Source organism: Lagopus leucura, unplaced genomic scaffold (genome assembly GCF_019238085.1).
Source record: "Lagopus leucura isolate 7727_CA_CO unplaced genomic scaffold, USGS_WTPT01 Super-Scaffold_1, whole genome shotgun sequence".
Lineage (NCBI taxonomy): Eukaryota > Metazoa > Chordata > Aves > Galliformes > Phasianidae > Lagopus > Lagopus leucura.
The window spans coordinates 15,465,921-15,493,080 of record NW_024962250.1 but is presented as its reverse complement, the minus strand read 5'-3'; the positions used below and the strand labels follow the sequence as shown (position 1 = coordinate 15,493,080).

Here is a 27,160-nt window from a genome sequence, read left to right as displayed (position 1 = left end):
TTAATATGAATTTGCTATTCCATTCTAAAGTACCTTTAACATCAAGTCACTGACCTGTGCAATAGTAAACTTTCATCCTGAAAAACAATGTTAGCTTTTTTAATTCTGTGGAATGTTGATCACTACATCAACATTTACAGTATATATGTCCTCTGAGTACAAAAGTTTATGCAGTATATACCTTCAGATTTGTCTTGTTAGTTTTCCTGAGAATGTGGGTAACAGAAGTATACAAAAAGAGTTAATCTTACTATTGACTTGATTACTTAAAAAGTCTTTTTTAACTGCCAACATTTGAAAGCCAAGATAAAAGTGGCCATTCCCAATGCTACTCTTTATGGAGGATCATATAAAATGAACAGAAATATGTTTTATTCTGAAAAAATGAGTGACAGACCAATTTTAGTAGACTGTGCAGTACAGTGCTTCTAGAAATCATCTTTTCACTGGAAATAGAAATGTGTTTTGAAAATAACATAAAACAGCAACAGATAAATAATATGAATATAGTAGTGAATATGATTGTATTAAGTGCCTAAAATTGATTTAAAATTTCTTGTAAGAATTGAAAATGTGTAATTATATTCACAAAAATCTATTTGTTTACAGAAAAAGTCTATTGTAAGACCATATTTTGCCTGCTGTTGAGAAATTAGCGTTAACTTTTTGAATACTTAATGATGAGTTAAGGATGTGCAATCTTTACTATTTAATATTAACTTTCTCTTTATTTCCAAAAGCAGAACTATATTCTATGATATTGGGATTTTTTTAACATATGTTTTATTTGGAATATGTAAGATTGTTCTTATTTATGGTACCTATTATTTGAGGAGAAAAGATGGAATGTTTTTAATTTCTTGATTTTTATGTTTTCCACAGATTCTTTGTGGTTTTGTGGTTTTATTTTCTTGGTGCACTAAGCGCATATACTTTTGAGTCTGTTGAATGTAAACTGGGAACTGAATGTCATAGGTGTTGGCATGTTTTAAAAAGACTAGAGAAACCTGTATGGGTTTTTTTTTCAGTCAATTGTCAGCGTGGAAATCAGTTCAAAGTAACAGTTAAATAAAATTAAAGTAATATATGAAATTATGCTTGCATGCCATTGCTGCGTTAGTTCTCTTATCTAAAAGAAAAAAATGAATGATGAGATAAATGAATAACAAGCTGTATTTGAGAAACTATGGCTACTTAGGATGGGAAAATGAAAATGCTAAATTGTCTGTAAAAATTCAGAAGTAAAGAGCTTACTTTTCATTCTGGTTTTCATAAGCTGTTGGCAACTTAACCTGTCATGAGCTGAAATGTACCTAATTTTGAGTTATATAACAGCTGTTTGGCATTGTGTCATCTTTCATAAGGAATATACTTCTCACTAAGTTATCTACGAAAGAGAATGTTTTCTACTGTCAGAATTAGCAGTATGTTTTTAATTTTGGGGGACCTTATAGAATTTATATATATATATATGTTATTACAGAACCATTAACCTGATATATTGAACTAAACAGAACGTTTCTGAAAAATTCAGCCCATTACTGTTGCATGTTTTTTCTTTTATGTGTTTAGTGACAAACAAAAAACCAGCTCAAGCAACTATTACAAAGGTCAAGCAATTTGAAGGGTCTACATCGTTTGTTAGGAGAACACAGTGGATGCTTGAGCAGCTTCGCCAGGTCAACGGTATTGATCCTAATCAGGTAAGTTTGAACAGTTCTAGAAAATGGAAACTGAGGTCTTACAACTGATTTTTGGAACAAGCGTCTTTCATTATTCAAAAGGCAAATGGAAAGATAAGAGACAGGTTTAAGTGCAAATTCTCAAACAAGAAATTATTTGGTGGAGTACATAAAATAGATTTTAATGGGAAAGACAAGAGGAGGCCAAAGCTCGTAAGCAGATATCTTCTTTTTTCCCTCTTGTCTCCTGTACCCTTTTCCCTGCTTTGTCTTTTCTTTTAAAGAGAAAAATAAGAGCTGTGTTTGTCTTGTCTTCAACTATAAGCCTCTTGGGTTCCATTTTGGCATGCAGCTGTGTTGTAAGGCCGGTAAGTAGAAACAAAGAAAGGAGGGGTTACTGAGGTTCAAGTTTCTGGAAATACTGTGAACCTTTTCCCAGGACAGTCAGATCCTCAGATTCCTACACCCTGATTATCCACAAAGGGCTGTAGTGTACCTTTGCTGCCAGTGTCACATGACCACTGATTTAAAACAAAAATCAATCAAACAAACAAAAAACCCACTCAGTAGTTTTGGAATTGTTTCCAGAATTTTTGCCTACATGTTTTTTTAATGTGGAATGTGCAGTCTGACTTGAATTCTTGGGGAAAAATTGTACTAACGTGTTTATAAATGCAAATCTTCAGTAGTCAAACAGCAAAATTAGAAGGTAGCAATGTGACTAATACTGTGTGATAACAAAATTATTTACTGCGTTCATTGTACAGCAGAATGTTCATGGTTAACTGCACTTGGTTTCTTCAGGGTTGTGCTCTGATCAAACAAATAAGCATCTTAGTGGTGCACCAAATTTAGTACAGTCCTGCTAACAAATATTAAGTTCTTGGGCCACTGCTAAGTGAAAAGCAGGAAGCAAAATTTTATTTGGATAAGAGGGATGGTGAAAATGAGAATAACGACATAGATACGGATATAGATACAGATATTTCACATAATCTGCAAAAGAACTCTGTAAATAGCATCTGGAGATACATTCAATGTCAAAGTCCTATCAAGTTCTTCAGCTTAGACATTCCTTTCAGACTTATTTTTCTATAGTTCAGTGTCATTGATTCAAAATAATATTTACTGGATTAGTTTACAAAATGATTTTTAGCAAATATTGCTAAGTGTATAGCATCACAGCTTTCATAGAATCCATCTATTTTGGCAGCTGTTGCAAGGTACAGAGCTGGAGGTTACTTGGTTCTGAAAGTGATTTTTTGTTCTTGTTATCCTGAGATCTATACAACACTATGGTAATAAATTAAATACAATGACTAGTGCTTTCTGTTTCTTTCTTTGGGTAAATATAGAAACCAGAACCATATTTACTGTAATGCAGCATGAGAATATATTTTAGACTGAACGGCCAAACATATTTAAACAAAAATCCTTGTGTTAATATAGAAGGTAAAAGTAGCTACATACCTGTAGTTAAGAAGAATTTCTTAACAGATTCCAACTTCTAATAATTTGATCTAAAATATTCTTGTCTTCAGGTATTTCTTTTCTTAGCTGAATATTCCTCATTAAAAATACAAAAGAAAATAATTCCCGCATGTGTTTTTATCAGCAATATACAGGAGAAAAAATAATGCTGGGGTGATATGAAGTTACATGATCTTCACGGGTTTTTTTTGTTTGTTTGTTTGTTTTTTCCAACATAATTGCTTTTTAATTTTTTTTTCCAAAATCATTTTTTTCAAATCATTCATGAAACTGGAATAACAGTTGCGTATTCTTTCTTCTAGGATTCGCCAGAATTTGATTTAGTATTTGAAAATGCTTTTGACCAATGGGTAGCAAGCACTGCTTCAGAAAAATGCACATTCTTTCAGATTCTTCATCACACATGTCAGCGATATCTTACAGACAAGAAGCCAGAATTTATCAACTGCCAGTCTAAAATTATTGGAGGTAAGTCAATTGCAACTGGAGTATTCTGAGCATGTGGACATGAAACAATGGTTTGCATGTGACTTATTCTGTGCTTAAATGTGCTTATTTATACTTTGATATCATGAGTCTGAATATGCTAATCTAACAGTAATTAAATTGTAGGTTTCACCATCAAACATCCCTTCAAATTCTTCCAGTGTCTTTGTTTCTCAAATATTTAGTTTAAGAGGTAGTATTCACTACTCATCTTCTGAGAGTACCTTCTTTCTACCCACAGCAGCAGAGGACTTCTCTACAATATAAATTCATACAAGCGTGCCCAAAAGTGTTTATTACTAAATTTCCTATATGGATTTTGAAATTTCATAGAATATCCTGAGTTGGAAAGGACCCATAAGCATCACTGAGGTCAACTCCTTTAATTTGATTTTGGCAGAAATCTGTGAAGATGTTTGTTACATTTCACAATTCATTTGTATCCTAGAGGGGACATCAGGTTAAAAAAAAAAAAAAAAAAAAAAAAAAAAAAAGTAAAGCTTCCTTTCTTCCTATTTCACTAATCTTCCCATCATTTTCAAAAGCTTTTGGTTTACATTATATTTAAAACTTCAAAATGTATGTATCTAGTGGGAACATTCTTCCCGCACTGAGTAAAAATAAACAAATGACTGTGATATTAAGTATAGTGATAATGTGATCAAGTGAAAGCTTTGGGTGCTAATTCCTAGAACAAAGAGCATATTCAAATTTGGAAAGACTGTAAGTATAAGATTCCTCCCAGTGTTATCTTGTATTAAATATTTCAAGTTCCTCTCTTGAGGGAAGAGACCTATCTGTGCCTTACATGAGGTTTCTAGATAATGCTTTGTAGAAGAAAAGAAAGGCAGGAGGAGAGAGTTGTCTTTTTTTATTATTATTACTTATTATAGTAGGAAATGCTTTTCAGTTCTGTACGTTTCTAATGTGCTGGTAGTGACACTGGAATGCATCTAATCTGAGGTATTGTTGTGTTACACAAATTGTTAGTAAGTAACAAAACTAAACAAAAACAAACCTGAATTCCGAGCCTGTAATGATAAACAATTGCTGCCACCTTCAGACACATACTAGAACTGCAGAAGGAAGGAAGACAAGTGGAAGTAAGGTGATGATCTTGCAATTTTTTTTTTTTGTTTGTTTGTTTGCTTTTTTAAAGCTTTGTCCTATAATCTGTAGTTATTCTGTCAAATTAATTAAAATATCCCTAGAACCCAAATAAATTATATCTTCGCCTGTGTAACCTTTTCTCTAGGACAACTGACAAAAATTATTAGTGGATCACTCTTCTCTAAGAATATATTGCCAGTGTGAAATGGTAATGAGTTTCTTTTTTTGTAAGCTATTGACTCAGCTTCAGATATCAAGGAATAGGACTTCATGATGTTTTCATTAATTCTTTGGGTTTAATTATGAGGATGAAATTTCTACATGAAAAAAGACAATTTGAATTCAGTTTTTCTGTCCTATTTTAGAAAGCCAGTTGGAGACTGGAAGTTTCAGAATGTAGATTTCACAGAAGTTTTGCAGTTTGTTAGTAACTGTCAGCTTTAATACAAAATACTTTGTTGGTGTTATCTGGATACCTTTATGCATTAGAAGAGATGCTCATGAGTGGTATATGGTGGAATAAGTCATTTGAAACTGAGTAAATGTGTATTGGTTTCTTTCTTACTGTTCAAGCTGAATGAATGACTTTAGAAGACACGTGAAATTAAGAATTAGGATGGGAAGGCCCCTTTTCTTTCAAATATCTGATAGTTACTGCTTTCATTTCTTAACTGATAGTCACTTAAAAACTGTGTTCTTGAGCATGTGACCCTTACAGACTTGCACATGTAAATTAATTCTATTACTCTGAATTAAAGTGAAAGTACTGTGATAAAATTTATCTATGTATTAAAAAAAATCTATCACTTGTTTTTGATAGTATTTTGTTATTTTGAAATAACTGAGCCAGAATGTAATTCTGTGTTTTTCATCTAATTAATAATAGTAAATTTTCTGGTCAGTAGACTTTTATTTGTATTAGTTTAGATTGAAAATACTAACTTGGATTTGTCCTGATTTATATGAATATATTCGAGTATAAAACTAAGTTTAAATTTCTCAGTTTGGAAAAGAGTAAGAAAAAGAGTAATAAGGAATTGATTCAAGTTAAGAATTCCTTTCTTTGTATCTGATCCTCAATGTGGTAACATCCTGTCCCAGCATCGATGCCAGTGTTTAAAAACATCAACAGAAGTACACTGGAAACATAGAAGGTAATTTTTTTAAGAAATGCATCAATGATTTGTCAATTTTACTTTTCATATTTGTGCAATGTATTTTCTAGTTTTTAACTGATGATTTCTGATTTCGGTATTTTTCTAATTTCTGCAACTTTTGCTAAACTTTTCATTTCAGCAGAGAAAGGTGGGGCATCTGAACTATATGATGATATTGAACCTTAGAAGATAACAAAGTTTCTGAATGTAACTGTTGAAAAATTATAAACAGTATCTGATCCTTTTAAATTTAACATTTATTTTTAATAAGTAAGATTAAGACAGAGTCTGAGGTTAGAAAAGAAAAAATAGCTTTGGCAAATCATTTAATGTGGTGCTCATGTAAAAATACTGAAAGGATTAATAAAATAATGATTAATTTCATCTGTAAGTAATAATGTACAACGTCTGGAAGCACTTGTTCTGCTGGTCAAGAAAAGTAATAAGTATTGAGCCTTAGGAGAAGGCTTCATTATGTGTATTCATTCCAGTTTACCTATTGTTGTAGTAAGGCCCCTTGAGAAGGCAGTAATGCATACTGGTAGATAAAGCAGTAGTCAAAGCACTAGCCTGATCCACTGTGACAGTTCTGTTTTCTTACTTGCACTTTTTCTTTCCTTGGTAAATAAAATACAGTTGGCCTACTGAACTGCTATATAGCGCTAGTAGTGCATTCCATCACTTCTGAGCCCTATGCTTATTTGTATTTTGCGTGTCTATGTCTCTGCTTTTGTTTCGCTTTTGTGTTTTTTTCCTAAGAAACTGCATTCAAATTTAAATTATTTTCTGTTGTTGCTTGCAAGTTTCTATACTGTTGGTTGGAGTTTGTTTGTTTGTTTTTTTAATTAAAGTTCCACCTGAAAAATACTTCTGTGGAAGAAAATGAGCAGCTTATGAAAGTAGAATTGACAGAGAAATCAGTTTCTGAATGTCAATCACAATAGAAATCTACAACAATAATCTTGTGTGGTTCCACTGCTGCAATTCAGTGAACACGAGATATCATATACTCCAGCTGTAAAATGTTGCTATATTTCAAATGAAGTATAACTGCACAGACTCACAAACTAATGGTGTTATTGATAAGAACTTTGTAACATTATTGCAGTATTCCTGGGAGTTGATATTTGCTGTACATGCCTAAGGAAAATTGCTGAAGAGAAATTAATTTGATGGCCATTTCAGAGTGCTCAGTTTGCTATGACGGTAATTCTCCTAGGATACAATTTGTTGATTTTATGTCTTTGTCTTCAAAGTATATAAACTCATAAAATTCAAAACAGATTGCCTTTGCATAACCCTCACTCAGTGTAGACTTAATGCATTGTATTTCTTCTGTGCAGCTGATGGAACCTGACATCTTGAGGGAGAGGAGGTTTGATAGGGAGGCATCACTGCTTTGATTTCCAGGGGCAGAGACTGATGAAATCTGAAATAACAATTCCTAAAAATACTTAGCTTTCCTATTTTTGAAGGTGTGAATTAGCAGTTGGTCCAAAATACTGTAAGACCATTTATAACTATTAATCCTGGTAAATCTTGTACTGCTATCAGACTATGAACTAATCTAGTACAGTCATTGGTCTAATCTCTGTATTCCTTTTGAAATGTTTCTTCGTTGAAAAGATATGTAATTGATGAATTTACACAGCATTTTCCATATCCTCTCCACTGCCAGACCACTGACAAGATATAACATCAAAAGACTTCTTTGATTTTTGGGAAGGCCTCAGTTTAAACATGTGCGTGCACCTATATAAACAGTGTCTTTTATCTCCATCTCCTCCCCTTCCCTCCCTCTAAAGAACTAATGTTAAAATAATGCTTTATAGCTAACTATGGATTTCAACAGGAATTTGGAGTCCTCTCAAGTGTTGACTTAAATTTGCACTTAGGGAAGTCATTGCCATTCTGACTTGAAGGGTATCAATAATACCCTTCAGATTTCCCGTGCCACCCTGCAGGAATCATACAGATTCCTCTTAATACACTGTGAACTTCAACTCATTTTATTTATTTATTTTTTTTAATTATATACTTTGGACATAATACTGAATTAGATGCATGTATGAAATGCGATTGGTTGTATCTAAAAATCTCTGCATTTCAAAATGGCACGCAATATTTATCTGTGTTTTTCTATTCAAAGCTACTTTGAACCATCACTGGCATTAAAGAGTAGTAAAAGATTTTTTTTTAAAGTAAGTAAAAGAAGTTACCTACCCCACATCAAAACTGTGGAAACTAATGTAATAATTCTTAATTTGAGATTAACTCTTATTCTGATACTTACGCTACTTTCCCATGCAGAGTCGGATTTTTACAATGGTGAAAACATCAATATGTGACTTGAGAGCACAGAGCTTTTGGTGTTGTATGATTGGTGCAAGATAAAAGATGTGAAATCTGACACCTTTGTGCTGGCACTGCCACCTGCAGCTGAACATCCGTGTGTTTGCTTAGATACTGATCTGCCTGAAAATTGTTTTCTGTTCAGGCTTTGGCCTTTTGTTTAATATGAATTTTCTGGCTGTGAACTTAGAACTTACCACTGCAGATTCAAGGAAGACAATGGAAAAGTCCAGTTGTAGTATAGGGAACCTGCAAAGGTGCGGCTAATCTTGGAAACAGTTTTCACGGAAATTAAGAGCTTTCTACCAAGAAAATCGTCAAGAGTAGTATAAGACAGTCCAGTGTTTTTATGCCTAAGATTTTGCAAGCCACAGTGAAGAATTTAGATACAGCTTCTTTGGGAAAGGGGAATTATTTCTTAACTGAAATTTTAATTTTTCAGCATATTTATCTCTCTCAAGACCTTCATTTTTTATTGGATATTTTAATGGTGCAATGGCCTTTGTTCCTGGATGATGAGTTCACAGACAGGTAACAAAACATGAAATAGTGAAGATAAAGTCATTCTTTTCAATTATAATCGCTGTTTCCAAATTTATGTTGAACTTTTAGTGACTTCAATATATAGTAGTGAAAATAGTATGCATGGGCAGAAAGAGTAGATATGTCGTGTTACAGTTGGTCTTGTTCGTGAATTTAAACTATTTGCTGTTACTCTTTTAACCTTACTTTATTTAGTAATGCAAGTCCAGTTTTATTGCAGATCAATAGGAAGCATATATAGCTTATTTTCTTAAAAAGAAATAAGTTGTTTTGATGTAATAGAAAGACCTTCTTAATTACTATAAGTATTCACAGTTATTTCCTTCTCAGAACAGAAGATAATGGCTAAATACACGCACAATTAAAAATTGAATGCCTGTGTTTACAAATCAATGACTGTAAAGTCTTACCACTGCTGTACATATAAAAATTTGGGTTGAAATGAAATATTTTTTGCATGGTTAATAGAGAATGTGATGAAATTTTTATGAATGTATGTTAAAACGGGTCATGGAAACACTAATGGTATCTCAGGACAAAAATTAGTTCTTTAAATTGATCGATTTCCATGGTGATTGATGATAGACTCTGTATATCTTTCAGGTACTGTGTATTAAGAACACAGTACTAGATTAAGAATGAACTTTTTAATGCATTCTCTGAAATACTTTGTGATCATAACAATCAAAACCTAAAAATGAAGCTTTAGTGCTTCCTGGAAGATGTTGTTTCTTCATTGTCTCTTCATCAGGAAGTAAATCCTCCAGGATAACTGGTCTAACGCACTCATACAAAGGCTGCTGCCCTTCCACTGCTTCTGCACCTTTGGATCTGACACATTATATATAATTACAAAAGTCACTAACTGAATTTTCTAAGGAAAAAGAGGAGTTTAATTCCAGAAGTTTAAGTTCTGCAGCAAAAAATCAAAACAAAATGTCTGATTTGCTTAATAAAATAAAATGAAGTAAAATTTAAAAAAAGGATTACTGAACTGCGTAGCTATTAATTGATTTGAAAATCTGAATGTTCAATTCCTTTTCAGATGAGAAGACAATTTCAGATAAGACAAAATATCATAGAAAAAGCTGTATTAATAACTACCAATTTAAGCCAATCATTTGAGCAACTGAAAATAAATTTGTAGTATGTTTCTGTGTATATAATAGCAAATTTTCTGTTGAAAAATACTGAACTAAACCCGGTATCCTTCTTGATAGTTTCATATGGAAATTGACATAAATGTACACATTTTGCTAATATTAGAAATTAACATTAATCTGCTCCTTTAAATCATACTCAATCTGAATGCATATTTTTCCTATGTTATCTGGCAGTATTTATTTGCTCCACTTTGTAAGTCAGCAAGTACTACAAGGTTAAAAAAAAATAAAAATAAAAAGCTGTGTGTTTGCACTTAATAAAAGCGCAGTTTCACAAAATTGTAAAATATGGAAATTTTTCTGCTCTCTGTTCATGTTTATTTGAGAACATCAGTTCATCCATACCAGTTTTTTGGTGATGTTTTTCTCCTCTTGCAAGTGTTAGAAAATCTTTCCCAAGAAGACTTTATGTGAGTTGTTGAAAGCTTTATTTTGAGCAGATTCTGCATCTGACCTGAAGATCATCAGAAGTCATGAAATCTTTATAAAGAGGAAGGGCAAAAAAGTTAACGACAGTTTTTGCATGTCTACTTGTTTACTTTATTTATTTTTTTTAAGTGGTTCTGTAGACATCAGTTGGTTGAAATGAATTTAATTATTTTCTTCTTAGTAGGTGCAGTTCAGGCAGTTTTGGTGTTCAGTCACAGAACTAACTTGTCCAAAAATTTGGAATGTTGGTAATTAATTCCTTTACAGCAGCTTGAAAGTTTTGCAGCTTATAGGAAGAATTTTATGTGATAGGAATTCAGTTCATAGGAATGCTTGTCTGGTCAATGTAGTACAAATGTTACTATTTAGAGATACTAATGTAAGAACAAAGCATAGTCAATCATATCAGGAACCACCTACACATGCTCTAGAAATAAACTGATGGAATTCAGTAGACTACTGAGATATGAGTTTCTGTGTTGCTCATATACAGTATAGGATTGTTTGTTTGTTTGTTTGCCTACATTTCAGGTCAGCAATCTGTTAACTCCTATTCTCCAACAAGTTTTAAGGCTTTAGTTGATTATGAGTTTTATGAAATTCTCCATTTACTTTGCTTCACTTGAATTCAGTGGAAGTTTTCTGTCTGCACAAAGCAACAGGCAGAGTTGAGAGCTTTTAAAAAGTCTTATCCCAGAAAACCAGCACTGATTTGTACAAGAGGTACAAGAGGCCTTAAATCACTCCACCACCACCACCACCACCAAAAAAAAAAAAAAAAAAAAAAAAAAAAGGAAATTATTTCCAATGCAGTATTGCTTAGTATGCCTGTTTACAGGAAATATGACCTGAACAAAAGCCAAAATAAGCTTCCAAGAAAAATTAGTGGAACTGGCTTTAAACAAGCAAGCTATGAACAAAGTAGCAACTGACTGAGAAACACTGAAGTAAGAAAACATACAAAGTGATTTGATTGATTTTATAACCAGACTTCTCAGAGGCTAAACAGAGACTGCTGGAAAAGATGAAGTTCCACTTATGTCTTAACAAATGGCAGCTCACAATATTCTTAGATACTCATGTCTTTAGTTATAGTACCAATTTTCTTTTATAAATGCTGCTCCTTTGTTCTGTGCGAAAACGAAGAATTCTGCCAATGTTCTATATCTTATACATATTTAATTTTTAATTACTAATGTGTGTAGCATTAGCAGTTTTGATAGATGTGTTATCAGGAGGTCTCAGATTGGTATTTCTATTATGATTCATCTTCCACAAGTCAGCATATGGTAGATTGTTGGGTCTCTTCCATATCTTCATTTTGTGATAATAGTTCTGGTTTAGTTAATTAAAATTGCAAGGTTGCTATTTTTCCAAAGAGTTTATATGTGTGTAGTTTGCACTGTTGTTTCATAGGCTATCTGAAACAAACTCTGGTTTCGCTACTGAGTGTTTGTTTGCTGTTTCTAAGGAAAAAGGTATTATCTTCATGGTTAGACTCAATGAATCTTTTGTTCTTGATTTTCCTAGTGAAACTAGTAGCAAAATAATCATTCAATGTAGTGTTTGGGTTTTATTTGTTATTCTGTTATTATTCTTAAGTAGTCATATCCCTCAGATTAATAGTAAAGGCAGTTGGTTTGTGTTGATTTAAAGTTGTCTTTGTATGTCCAAGAACAGCAAACTCTGTTATAACAAAAATTTACTATGCTGCTCAATTTTCGATTTGAATGTTCAAATTGCTGTTGAGCTAATTTTATACCTTTACCAGCATAAAGAATTTAAATGTTATATATTTATGTTTAATGCTGTGAAGAAACTGTGTGAATACAATATTCAGAGGCAGTTCAGAAAACTAGCAGTTATGATGTGCCCAGTCGTTAATACTCTACCTACTCTACCTGTATTGATTTTCTGTCTCTCACAGTGACTTTGTAGATGTCTAGATAAGTAATTATTGTAATGTAGATTAAATTTTAAAGCTTTTGCAGTTCTATTGGAAGACATTACAGAATTTTCATACCAACAACTTGGGGAATTTGGCTGATATTTTACTAGTCCTTTTGCTGAAAAGGTAAAAGAATAGAATGCACATTTTTGTCATGTGTATTTTAATACATACTAGTTCATACTTAAAATGTACAACACTGTGTGAGCAGTTTTCAGTTTGTAATGTAGTACATATCATAAACATTCTTCAGCAATTCCTCCACAAAAAAGAGTAAGCTCTTCTGTTTAGAAGCAGTGTATAAAACATAGCAACTGGAGTGAATGTTTAGAAATGGTAAACAAAGAGGAGAAATTCACAGGAGTTTTTCTGTCAAAAACTTGAAGAAACAGCTACACAGTATTCTAGAGAAGAAAAAGATAAATTAATTAACAGCTAAAGGCTTTAATTAATAATAATTAATTATTTAATAATTAAATAAATCTTAAGGGCTTGCTGTAACTTTAAATATGATCAGTTAAATTCAGTATGTTGTCTCATGAAATCATGACTCGTATTTCACATGGACAAAGTATGAAGGTATATTAGTGTGACATTAAATGACTGTAGCAATAGTGTTAGGATGGACTTGTACATGGAGGTTGATTAGGATGATTATTTAATATTGAAGAAAGTGGTTGAATTTATAAGAAGCATCATTCAGTGGTAAATAGATCTCAAGCATAGATATGTGTTGGATGGAGAATGGCTTGAGAACAGCCCTGAAGAGAAGGATCTGGGAGTGTTAATCTATCAGTTATTCAATATGAGCCAGCAATGTGTGCTTGCAGCCCAGAAGGAGAACAGTATCCTGGCTTGCATCATAAGAAGTGTGACCAGCATGGCAAGGAAGGTGATTCTGCCCCTTTGCTCTCGTGAGAGCCCACCTGGAGTATTGTGTCCAATTCTGGAGCCTCCAATACAAGAAGGATATGGAGCTGTTAGAACGGGTCCAAAGGAGGGCTTTGAAGGTGGACAGAGGGCTGGAGCACCTCCTTGGAAGGACAGGCTGTGAGAGAGCTGTGGCTTTTCAACCTGGAGAAGAGAAGGATCTGAGGAGACCTTATAGTAGCCTTCTAATTCCTGAAGGGGGCCTACAGAAAAGCTGTGGAAAAACTTTCTGCAAGGGCAGGTAGCAACAGGACGAGGAGAAAAGGTTTTAAACTAGAAATGGGTAGATTCAGACTATATATTAGGAAGAAATTATTTACTATGAAGGTGATGAAACACTGAAACATGTTGCCCAATGAGGTTGTGGATGCTCCCTCCCGTTCAAGACCAGGCTGGACAGGGCTTTGAGCAAGCTGGTCTAGAGGGAGATATCCCTGACAATAGCAGAACTAGATGATCTTAAAGGTCCCTTCCAACCTAAACCATTTTATTATTCTGTGGAACAGTGTGACTGTTTCAAAAAAAAGTTACTCTATGTTAAGATGAGACTGTTTGAAAGAAGCTGTACCTTTGTAGTCTGTAACGGATTTATTAGAGTAAGTTTCTGAAATAATATGTAGTATATTACGTAAAATATATGTAGTATATACTAAATAATATTTAGTATGAGGCTAAAAAAACCAACAACTCATAGTTAACCTGTGTCCACTGCTTCCTTTTACTCTCCAAGTACACTGTAGTATGGTATTATGGTATTTTTTTATAGCTTACAATTAATATGGTTTCATTGAATACCGTAACTAATCCCACTAACCAAAATGTGACTAGCTGATGAAGTGGCAAGTGATGCATTCACTCTACAACATTATAAATGAAAGTATTTGAATTTAATGCAAAACATATGTGTATATATATATGTGTGTGTGTGTTCTGATTTTGATATTGCAGGAAACAGCATACTCCATTCAGCTGCGGACAGTGTGACAAGTGCAGTACAGAAGGCAAGTCAGGCTTTGAATGAGCGTGGTGAAAGGCTAGGTCGAGCAGAAGAAAAGACGGAGGAACTGAAAAACAGTGCTCAGCAGTTTGCAGAAACTGCACACAAGGTAAGATTTTGGTAGAATAAGGTTCTCAGTAGTTAAAGTCATACATTCCTTTATTGAGAAGGGAGGAATGTCTTGAAAGAATTGCAGACAGTCATTGTTTATGATCTCTTTGCTTTCTCACTGACTCACTCACTGGAGATAATTCTGTCCCTCAAGGGTCAGTGCTGGGAGGAATACTCTGTAATATCTTCATCAGTGACACTGCCTGTAGGGTTGAGTGCACCCTCACCATGTTCTCTGATGATACCAGGCTGTGGGGTGCAGTCAACACACAAGAAGGACAGGATGCCATCCAGGGGGATCTAGATGCTTGAGCAGTGGGCCCAGGTGAACCACATGAGGTTCCTTCCAACTCTAAGGATTCTGTGATTCTTTGTAATTGTTCCTTATTTGAGTGATTTCTGCTTTGTAACTACTTCTGTGCATAGATCTGTAGCCAAACTCCTTGGAAAAGAGATCAAACCTTAAGATAAAGAGTTACAGCTGTATTATCCAATTATTTCCATCCCACTAATTAAAAAAAAAAGGTACTTATAACTTAGAAAAAAGTAACCTGTTTGACGTACAGGTAGCTAATGCTAAATTAAGACACGGAATTTTTGGTCAGATTAATTACTCCACTTTAAAGCACTTGTATAATTCTAGTTAGTACTAAGAATATACAATTTTTGGCTTTTAGCACATCTTCCTTGGGCTTCCAAAACCTATGTACTTGTTGCATGAGTCTGGTTTTCATGGTAAAAGAAAGAAACTGGCCTACATCTTGGTGGATAAAAGGCTTTTGGCTTTATTGTATATGCGCCAAACAATCCTTTAGGATGAGTTGCACCAAGGGATGTACAAGTTGGATATTAGGAAGTATTTCTGCTCACAAAGAGTGGTAGTCCACTGGAATAGGCTGCTCAGCAAAGTGGTGGAGTAAGCAACCATCCCTGGAGGTTTTGAAGGAAAGTGGATGTGGCAGTGAGGAACAGTGGACAATAGTGGTGATGGGTTGACAGACTAGATTATCTTAGTGGTCTTTTCTAGCTTCAGTAATTGTATAATTCTTTATTACATTTCTAGTAATTAGTATTACATTTCTAGTATGTTAGTGCTAGAAATCTTGGATTGTTCCCTTTCAGATCTATACAAATCTCTCTCTTATACGCTCATGAACACAGAACAACTCCATCAAAAAAATAGTTGTCATCTTTTTTGAATTCAAGGATAAGTCTTATTAAATGTAATATGGTTTTTTGCAATATTTTTTCTTAAAATATTTTCTGTATTGTTTCCCTAAACCTTGAATTGCATATTGCAGTATGCAGTAGTTCTGCAATTCTGCATCTGTTATCTCACAAAAATGCATAAGACTGCTACCCAGCAGTGTATTTTATTAGGAAGACTTGATTTTTAGCAGAAATGGTGAACACTTTTAAGCAAATCAGAGTTTTTGTTTTGATTGCCTTATAATAGCTAAAGGTTGCCTTCAGTAAAGAATAAGAATTAAAATTGTCAGCCCATAATTAATTTCATCACTATAGTATTATGACTGAATAAGAATTTCTCTTACCGCTTAATTTGTGCATGTCTGGATGTCATTTTAGCTATGTCTCAGGCTGTTTTAATATATATGCAACCTCATGCACATGGTAGAAGATTCAAGGCATGGGAATGATCTTTCTAGCTTGTTTAAAATATATCTTAGTCATCTGATGGCAGAAAAAAAAAATTAGTTTGCACTAGAAACAGTGTACCATACAGAGTGGGCTTACTTACTTAAAGTCTTGAACTTAGTTCAGGGTTTCTCCTCAAGTTCTCCTCATGATAGTGTTTTTTAACCTTCTTTCTCTCTGAAAAATTGCCCATGCTGGTGAATGCATAGAAGGTGAGATTCTGTATAAAAATATTTGCTGTCAGATTTGCTTACTAAAGTATAATTTTCCTGAAAAATCTCTGATTTTAGAGTGTTGAGAAGAACACATTGGTTGTACTTTTTATATGTTGAAATTTTTATCCAGTATGTCTCTACAAATCAGAGTTTTCAAAAACAGTGCTTGAGTATAAAAGGTTTCTATCACTTCAGTTTGAGTCATTTATTGATCACTGTCAGGAAATTAGGAAATTTTAACTGCATGTACTGATTTTGCTTTCGAAATAACTTCGAAGACGGTTCAATCATCTCATCTTTCTGTACCATGCTGTTATGTACAGATATCATTTTTATATTATATGAAATTTAAAACAAAGTTCTTTACGTGCTTTGGCAAAATCAGTTTTTCTGCAGTTTTTATATGGCTTTCATCTCGTGTTAGCTTTGCTTTATTCCTCTTTTACCAGCTTTCAGTCCATTTTTTATTACTTGGAATTGAAATATTCAGTAATTGCAGAGGCAGAAAGAAAATCTTTTTTCATCATGTAATGGCAGAGCTGCTGGACAACTCTTAAAATTACCTGTATAGAATTACACATTGGACTTAAATAATTTAGTATTACTTTTATTACATGTGTGCCTCTATTTCTGGGCTCTTGCTAATACATACAGCCATCATAATGTATAGCAAAAGAATAGAACACTGGGAAACACAGCTCTGAAATCAAATAGATCCTTTATTTCATTTTTCTTTTTTTTTTCTTTTCAGCTTGCAATGAAGCACAAATGCTGAGATACTGCCCAAAGTTGAAATATTCTCGAAAGAAACTGAAAAGCCTAGGTTGAGCAGTTTTTACAGGAGATGAAGACTTGTGTGTGTTTTTTTTTCATTCCAGTTCAGTGGAGATGCATTCTTTCAGCTTCCGTGCAGGAAAAGATGTTGCTTTTCTACCTTTTTGACTTACATTTTGTTCCTCTTTTGTAATACTGCAACACAATCTTGCAGTACTTTGTACCTCTATTTCTGTTTATTACAGGAGCTAAAGTGAACAAGGGAGCTGGACCAAATGACAAAGTTGATCCGAATTAAAATAGTAATATTCTTTGCCAGTACTCCTCCCTGGTATTGCATAGAAGAGTATTTTAATTAAGTGCAGACATACATGCAGAAATAAAATCCAAAGAAGGGATACACGTTTCTTGAATTTATGTAGCATCAGCAGAATATGAGTGTTGGAATTAAACACATGAGGATTTAACTGTGGTGGAGAATACTGCCTTGGGAAACAGAAAACTTGTTTAGCCTACCCAGTGTAGAAAGTTTTGCATGTACCAACACCAGCATTCTGAAGGGCATATCTGAATTTCACAGGGGAATCTGTTTCCAGTGCTGCATTTTGAATATTTCTATTTTAACTTCCAGATGGATTGTTTGAAGAGAAAAATGAAAGAAACATACAGTGAATGTATGTGTGATGTTTCAAAACTGAGGAAAAAGAAAATGATAAATCTATATATATAGCTGTGCCTCAGAAATAAACCAGTGTCTAGCAATCTGGTGTAAAGTAACATCTCATATTATTTTTTAGCAGAAGCTTCAGTCTTCATCTTCTGGAGATGCATGCACTTTAAAAGCAATGCACTTCAGAAACATTTGTCCTCATCTTACTGGAGAGCCAGAGAACTGGCATTAAATGAATGCACTTTGGTTTTCACTTTCAGTGTAGAATAAGATATTTCCATTGTTAATGACACTTTAAACAATCTGAAGCCCTCCAAGCAGTGCTAGACAAAAGATAAAATCTTCTGTCACAATTAAGATACTTCAATTACCACAAGCTGATGTAACTGAAGTTCTGGCTTGGAAATACTCATGTTGTAAAAAGATGTTTGTCTTTAGAAAAACTTTAAGACATTACATTCTTATGGCTACATTCAAAATGTGCATCTATTTTTTAAATAATTAAGCTGTTTTAATGATGCTTATCATTTAACCCAACACTGAAAACTGACAGAAGGTGTATTTTTTGTCATCTATGTAGTACCATACAATCATTTATACAGATTTAGCATCATTAAATTGATAAGAATTTTCTAAATTCAGATAGAAATATAATAGATTTTCAGACTTTTACATGAATTTCTGCTGAAGAGGTGAAGGTCACAGTTGCACTGCTAAGTTCCAGATCTTTTGTGAGTTCAACTGCTCTAAAACACTGCTTTAATCCCAATGGCAGTTCTTCAGGATTTTTTTGTATATCCTCCAGTTAATAGTATTGTGTTATGTATCATAACTCAGGACTTTTATTCAGCCATAAAAAGCCATTTACTATCAAAATTCTGAGTAACTTAGTGTTACTAAATGAAGGAAAAGGGGGTTATTTATGTATTCACCTTCTTCTTGCTGTTCATTTAACTACTAAATTTGGTAGTTTGTAGAAAAAGAAAAAGAAAAAAAAAAAAAAAAGAGGTGTATAAATGTCCATACAGAGATAAATCTTATAGCATTGCAATTTCCTCCTGGAAATCAGTTTGTAGCATATACAACATAGTATTATTAGATAGTGATGTACATAACGTATACTATAATTCAGGTTAGTGTTTCACATGAAAGAATGTATTTGTAAATTGTAACAACATCAATAGTTTATCTTTTTAAAGTTCTGCAAGGAAAAAAATAATGCATTGTTAGACTTGAAACTACTGTGCTGCAAATTCTGTCTTAAAAGGCTATTTTTGAGTCAAGAGTAGTTGTGCATTATGTGAAATATTAACAAAAAATTGTTCCTAAATTGTTGGTAGGTTTTGCTATGATTTACCAAAATTGTAATAGTTGCTGGTATCTATGTAACCAATTCCTCAAAAGTTCTCAGAGATGTAGAAATTTTGTGCCATTCTGGGAAAACAAAAAGTGGGACCTGCTCTCTTGTGTGATTACTGGAAATCCTATTTTTTTTTTTTTTTAATTTTTTGTCATTAAATACTTCAAATGTGGTCAAAACAAAACTGTCCTTGGATTATTTTTGTTGTCTACTTGAAAAACAAATGATTTGTAAATAATGCTTTCTTTCATCTTACTCTCACTTTTTGTTCAGTTCTGCTGGAAATATAGTTCTTTTAGTGTTCACTGGAATGATGAAATCTGTTTTTATAAAGAATACTGTAATAAAATTTTTTTTAAAAGTAATGGGAGCTAGGTAGAAGGACATTCCAGACCCTGCTTAACACAGGTAATTATTCTACCTAAAAGATATAGGATAAAAATAATTGTTAATTTTGTCTGTTTGCTGTAAAATGCTTACTCACAAATTGTTATTCTTTCTTTCATCAGTCTACAAAAGAAATTCACCTTGAGCTATGGGAATACAAAATTATGAGGGTGATGTTCTATAAACATAGAAGCAATTCCATATATTAAAATGAGGACTGCTTGTAGAATTATATCAAGTATGAACTGACTGCCACTATCACTTTTTTTTAATACCTTAGGGGCGCTAAGATCCTAATCTCGAAATGCAGTGTAGACAAATATAATCAAATGATTGAAGTACATTTTTAGGAAAAAAATATTGCTAGAATGCTTGTCGTCTATCTGCTATTCAATATCATATACATGCATGATGCCCAAGCTGAATGAAAGTTGCAGTAAAAGAAATAGTTCTCTGGTGGATCAGAACAGATATTAATCAGAAGAGCATTTTTTTTTAATAATTCCTATTGTAATTCAGCTAGTGTAATGCAGCTCATTATTGTAAATGTATTCAGTGTATTTGGTTCATTGTTTGATCATTTTTAAAATCAGTTTTACCACACTGACTCTTTTCTGAATCTTAGTATTTTTCATAAAAATCACTTATACTGGTGAGCGGATGAGTGAAAACTATTCGGTATTCACTAAGGTATCTCACTAAGCTCAAGTGAGCCAAACAGTGCCCAGGGAAGAGAACGGCAGTGGTAGAGATCTTGTGATTAGTATTTTTGCACAAGTCACTGGAGTACCATGCGTGATTTAACCAGCTTTTTGTTGCAAAATTTCTTCAGAGTGTTTCTGAGTAGTTTTTAAAAGTATGTACGGGGAAATGAGTACCCTAGGTTATCTGGATATCTGTTCATTTTTGTTGCTTTCCCATGTGCTGTTTTTCACTTTTTTTTTTTCTTTTTTTTTTTTTCATTTCAGTCAAGCTGGAAACAGGTCTGCTAAAAAGCAGAGCACTCAAACAGCTTGTCAGGTACTATTCTTCACTGAGACGATAAACAACTGCAGAGCTGCCATAACTGAAATAATAGCTGTACATACAGGATTGTAAGACAAATGGTTGAGATAGTTAAACAGTTGTATAACATTTATCTGCCAGACAAGGTTTCATTCCTCTTAGCATGCACTCATAGGGAAAGCATTGTTAACTGTTAGTTGTTGCTGATTAACTCATATTAGAGACCTCAGTAGAAGTGATTTTAATCTAAGAGTATTTTATATAGCAATGGCACTGATAGAGGAAAAGGAGGTGGAAAGAGGAAGGATATGTTTTCACATTCCTTGACTGGTGATGCTTCCTAGGATCCTCCCCTCAGGTTTTGTGTGACACAGTAAATGTACGAGGTTATTTGTGGCTTCCTCCACAACTCTGGCTGTCTTTCCTTTTTCCTGCTTTTGTACAGTCTTCCCATACTCAATAACGATTTTCTGTCCTGTTATCTCGCTTGCAACTCCCTCATCCAGAGAGGTAGCTCCACAGTTACCTCTCATCCTTTAAGACCATCGCATAGTAAGATGTTTTGCACTCCCTTGTCCTTTTGGTGTTTAAAACCTCATGTTCCGTTGTTGGATGTAGCTTGATACTGTCTGTAGATGAAGAAGGTGTAGATATGTACTGCACATAAAATGAAAACACTCAACGAGGCCAAAGTTAAAGTGTTTCAGAAGGTCTGAAAGGATTTGGGAGGACAAGATTTATTAAAAGTCAGAAGATCATAGTGCTGGGCTACCCAGCAATAAATAACCTTGTTATTACAGCTTCACTTTGAAAAAAAAGCCTTTAACAAATTTAAGGAAGAATCATCTATCTTGAATGTATGTAGGTTGCTCAGAAAGTAATGCCTCCTATTTATTTCCATGGAAACTACAACAGATACAAAGATCACGAGAGCACTTTTTGGTAGAGTGAATTCTCAGCTACAAAACATTGTTTTTTAACATTGTCACCACCATTAACAGGAGATGATACTTCCAGAGCAGCCTTCATAGCATTTTTCCACCCTTCTGTGTCAAGAATTCTAAGAGAAACATCAACTTATTTCACATACACATTAACATTATGGAGGTAAGTGTTCTATTCCTGTCCATTGTTTTACTATAAATTAGAGATCTGGAACTGTAAAACCCAGATCTCCTTATTCCTAGTTCATTATGTTGTAATTGAAAACATTGTATTTATTCTTTTCATTGTATTTATGCGTGATTCACGCATGTGGTGAAAGAATCAGAAAAAAAAGTAGACTTCTTGCAAGCACGCTTTTTTTTCATCCTGCTCCAGCAATATCATCTCTTTGATAGTGCACAGTATACACTGTCTGTGAAATGCAACTTGTGGCAAAATCTTTCTGTAGAGAAAGAGTCCAAGAGGAAGAAACACTAGAGAAAAGCTGGGCTGAGAAAGCATCACTTCTCTGCTTGAGTTTTACCAGCACTGGAAGAAGCTCTCAGCTCTCAGGCTAAAAGCATTTGTATGACTGCAGTGAAGGAACCCAGTTTAAAGTCTTTTAGAGGAATGCTCTGTACATCTCTTTTTGTTGTTCACAGGCCTCAGCAGCTGTGAGGAAAAACTGGCTCTCTTGTGTTCAAGCAACTCTTACAGATGCTAGGTTAGTGTAAAGAACAAAAGCATCTGTGTGTCAGACCAACACAGAATGCATTGTTATTGTCAACTTTCATTTAAAAATGCCCTTGAAAGGCACATGAACCCTCCCTTCTATAAGCATGGAAGATATAATTCAAGAAAAGATAATAAAAATTTAAAAATATTCATATTCTGAAGTACTGTAATGGGATTAGCTGAACAATTCATATCACAGACAGTGATGTAGTTATTTTGAAGAAATGAGGATTTACTGTAAAACATGGCCCTCAAAGGACTGCAAAACCCTATTTGAGGGATGATGTGACAGCCTGAAAACAGTGTGATTCATGATTGCCAAGAGAGAAATAAGGCAGTTATGTAATGTTAGATTTCCTAAGATAATGCAGAAAATTTACAAATATGGAAGTGGAGAAAGCTCATTGTATAACACTGAATAATTCATCATTCTCTAACAAACAGCGTTGAACTCTATTCTCTGATGCACTCATAATTACAAGAACTGGACCATTTTCGGGTTGCATATACTAAACTGCAAGCAACTTTTTCCTTCTTAATCAAATGCTAATCTAGTTTCAGAGGGTTTACTTTTCCTTTCATTTGGGTTACACATGTTCTCACCCATTAAAAACACAAAACACTATTCTTTGGCCATCTTTTCCATACAAAACACGTCTTTGCAATGTTAGTATTTTAGTATTTCACTCTGCCAAGTTTCCTTGCCCTGCAGGGGGATTACGTTTCAGCTATTCCTTTCACCAAATCTGGAATTCTTTGATTCTGAGTTTTGTAAAACTTTTACTACTTGAATGAGATGAGTCTCTTATTTTCTATTTTATTATTTATTATTCTTATTATTTCTTTAACTGCAGTTTCTGTATGTTAACATTGTAAGATTCACGACTCATACTACTAACTATATGCCTGAAATGACTTACCAATCTAGAGTAGTGTTAGCAAGTTTCTATCAGACACTATGTTAAACAAGACAGGAATTAATATTTATTGTTATATAGAATTTAAATCTGTGTCTTTTTCTATTCTAAAGACTGTAAAGAAGCAGACTGATATTATGCAAGACAGATTTCTAGATATCCCTGATGCAAATAATTGCACTTGCGATTTGACTTGGGGAATAACTGTCAAAGTTGCTTCAGGATTTTTCATTCCAAGCGAGTCAATGTAAAACAATGATGGAGAAGTTTGGGGAATGGTAGTAATAAAGTGTTTTATTTTTTCAAATTTAAAGGAATGAAGAGAATGATTGGTTGGAATCTCCAAAGAGTGCTGAGCAGAATGTTCTAGGCAGGGATAATATGTAAAGGTTGCTTTGTATCAGCTCAGATGTAGCCTTGTTTGCATAATCTTAGACTCCCTAGACAATTTTTATGCTTTGTCAAAAGATGCTGTGTAGAGTTACAGGTTCCTGCCAAATCTACAACTTAATTGCTTCTACTGTTTCATTCTCATTATCCTTAGACTCATAGAAAAAGTGAAATTCAGACAGAACACTGAAAATCCTCCTTCTAACATTGGAGCTACACTGAACATCCACATTCAACTACACAAAAACACAAAAGACAAGATAAACATAGTCTTTTCTTAAATCCTGCTGATGGGTAGACCATGGAATTGTATGGGTAATTAAAGTTATGATGAGCAACAAATAATTTTTTTAAATGAGTCAAGGCACGATAATTAGTGTGTCTTAGTGGATCAATTTGTAGTTATAATTAATCACTGCAGTCAGTTTCAGACAAATTTGGGTTAACTTAACATCTCAATGAATTTACAAACAAAACAATGCTGGAATGACACCAGCATGAGGGAGCCTCTGTGTGCGGGATTTGTTTTGATCTGTTTTAGACAGCTTTTTATTCCAATCTCCGTAGTTGTATATTCACAGTTTTCTATGAAAATAACAACTTATATATAATATATATAAATAACTCTCACTTGTGTACTGTCCACAGAGCTTAAAATTGACTGTGAACTTCTACAAGACTCATTCACACCCACCTATCACCTGTTTATGTCTTTGTATGGAAAGGAAAACAATTCACAGGTGCACAAAATGAAAACGTACAGATTTTGTTACACATATGCACACAAGCACATAAAACATATTGTCAGTACAACAGATTTCTAAAATGAAATATGGTTCTAAAGTTGACTTAATTTTTCACATGAAAATATTCATTTTTCTGATAATTTTTGTACCCTAGTTTCTTATTTTTATCTCAGCAAATGAAAGATGAAGTTACTTGATCTAGCCAGCTGTCAAAGAATGAGAACATTTGCTTAGAATATTATAACTGAGAATATTTGTTTGGAAAACAAACAGTAGCATATATGTCCAGTAATGTGATAAAAATTTCATAATTTGTATGAGTCAAACTGTTACTTTTGATACCACTATTTCCTGAAGCAAGACTCAAAAACCATGCAACAGTAACCAGGGTTAGAAAATGCATTTTACCCCTACACAGAACTAATTGGTGAGGTCAAATAGAATTTTTTTCCTCCTATACTTCTCCAACTATACTATACTAATCCAGTTGTTTTTTGTTTTGTTTTGTTTTCCTCAAGTTATCAGGAAAAGGAATTTCTGGAAGTCAATTTTAGTAAATATTGGTAACTGCATAGTTGACAACTGCTTTGAAAAATGGTGACTCCAGGAAGAGCAAAGATTTTTTGTAACTTACTTTGTATTACTGCAAGGTAGTTATAATATCTGGAGCATGGCACACTTCAGTCAGGCATTCAAGCATGACTGTTCTTTCTGAAAAACAAAATGAAAAATTTTTGCCGTATCCTTGTTGAACTTGGGGGGAAAAAAAAGCGTGAATTTGTATGTGGATTTATTAGAGTATTACAATTGTCTCTTCAAGCATTTAAAACTGATGAACAGCTGCACTGTACTCTTTATTAGTGGTGTTTTGAAAATTGCCAAAGATTTACTAGACAATTCTAGTGTCTTTTATGTGTTTTTGAAAAAGATGTATCTTTTCAGAGTCCAATACTTAATGTATAAACTACTGGAAAGTCATCTGTAGTTAAAAAAGAAAAAAAAAAAAGTAATGATACAATACAGGTCTTCAAAATTTCCTTTTTTTCTTTTTTTAATTTCAACTCTTATCTCATGGTCATGCTGTTTCAGATGCATTTCTTTAGTTTATCACTTCTGTTTCAGTACGTATTTTGCTTTAGCTTATAAAATGACATCTCCATATAAAAGGAATATTTTCTTCATGACATTCTATAACAGTTATGACTCACTTCACTTTTTTCTCTGTTACAAAATAGAGAGAACTTTTGCTAAGAAGTGAGAAATTTGGGTTTTTTTCTTGCTAGATAATCTACTGTAAAGCCTTGGGCTATGCTATCAGTGTAATCATCTGTTAATTTTTTTTCTCTTTTTTTCCTTAATGTCATGATATGAAGATTAACTTAACTTAGAAATTCTAGAGTGTTGTTTTTTAAGACTAAATTATCACTCTTTAACTAATTTTTCATATATTGTATTTACTGTATTATTTACTAAAAAAAAAAAAAAAAGAAAAAAGAATTTCTCCCATATTCTCCATCAGAATTCAACTTGTTCTATTTATTTCTGAAGTACACCATTGTATTAACTGTCCTTTAAAGTGAGATTTATAGCCAGGTTATAAAGGAGGTATTTTGCTATTTTTCCCTAAACATCCTTCATATATAATGTGACTTCTCACCTTGCTACAGTACATAACTACTATTGATTACTTCCTTTCTGTTTAATTCTAGTTCTGTTCAGCACTGAAGGGCACATGCAGGAATTCTAACAGATTGATCAGCATGTGCAGGATGCAGTTTAAGGAAATAATAGTAATGACCTTATACTGAAAAGTCAAACCAAGTTGCCGTGTGAAATGTGTTCTATAAGAACCTGAACCATGATTTAGATATTTTCTGTATTTTCTGAGGTAACTGTGGCATGTATGTAATATGCTGTACATAAATACTAAGCAAAGATTCACAAAGGGCAGTTAATCATTCCTGCCAATTAAAAAAAGCAAACAACCTGAATTTTGAGACATTACTTTTAACTTCTTTTGAAAAAATGCTGTTGATGGAAATGCTACAGGAATGCAATTCAAGGAATATCAAAGTTATAAATAGCTTGCTTTCAGTATTGCACACCTAGCACACAAGGCACCTGGCTTACTGAAAGTATTAAAGGAAGATAGAGTTGGTATTTTCTATTGATAAAGAGTTCAGTATGGCAAGTCTCAAAAAGATTTTGGGTTCAAAAACTTAGATATTAAGATTGAATTTTAAAGCTAAACAGATTACTAAAATCTCAACAACAAAGGATATTAATGACACATTCCAAGCAATTTAAATAAGAGATGGAACATCAATATTGTAGCAGAAAGAGCATTCAAGGCAAATGCATTATTTATTGAACTCTGTGGTCTGTGAGTATCGTACAAAAGAATATGAGAATGTACATAGGGGATCTTCAACTTGTCATCCATAGAATAGAATCATAGAATCACTAAGGTTGGAAAAGACCTAAAAGATCACCCAGTCCAACCGTTCACCTATTCCCAATAGCTCCTACTAAACCATGTCCCTCAACACAACATCCAGTCTTTCCTTTGAACACCCCCAGGGTCGGTGATTCCACCACCTCCCTGGGCAGTCCATTCCAGTGCCTGACCACCCTTTCTGAAAAGTAATACTTCCTCATGTCCAGCCTGAATCTCCCCTGCCGTAGCTTGAAACCATTCCCCCTGGTCCTATCACTAATGACACGAGAGAAGAGGCCGACCCCCAGCTCACTACAACCTCCCTTCAGGAAGTTATAGAGAGCAATAAGGTCTCCCCTGAGCCTCCTCTTCTCCAGGCTGAACATTCCCAGCTCCTTCAGCCTCTCCTCATATGGCCTGTGTTCCAGACCCCTCACCAGCTTTGTTGCCCTCCTTTGAACACGCTCCAGGGCCTCAATGTCTTTCTTGCAGTGAGGGGCCCAAAACTGGACACAGTACTCGAGGTGCAGCCTCACTAGTGCTGA

At 33.8% G+C, this 27,160-nt stretch overlaps 1 protein-coding gene across 7 annotated transcripts in view; it reads left to right on the top strand.

Annotated features, from left to right (window-relative positions):
* Positions 1–19,258, top strand: part of STXBP6 (syntaxin binding protein 6) — an 84,348-nt gene extending 65,090 nt beyond the window's left edge. For 6 of the 7 annotated variants that reach the window (XM_042866213.1, XM_042866204.1, XM_042866221.1 and 3 more), the window contains 4 exons: positions 1,573–1,703; positions 3,476–3,641; positions 14,240–14,397; positions 17,022–19,258. In XM_042866213.1, coding sequence (XP_042722147.1) covers positions 1,573–1,703; positions 3,476–3,641; positions 14,240–14,397; positions 17,022–17,045 — 479 coding nt within the window. In that variant the 3' untranslated portion in view covers positions 17,046–19,258. Of the gene's footprint in view, positions 1–1,572; positions 1,704–3,475; positions 3,642–5,870; positions 5,924–14,239; positions 14,398–17,021 lie in introns of those variants that run through there. The other variant, XM_042866237.1, reaches the window with a different exon arrangement.
* Positions 19,259–27,160: the final 7,902 nt, after the last annotated feature.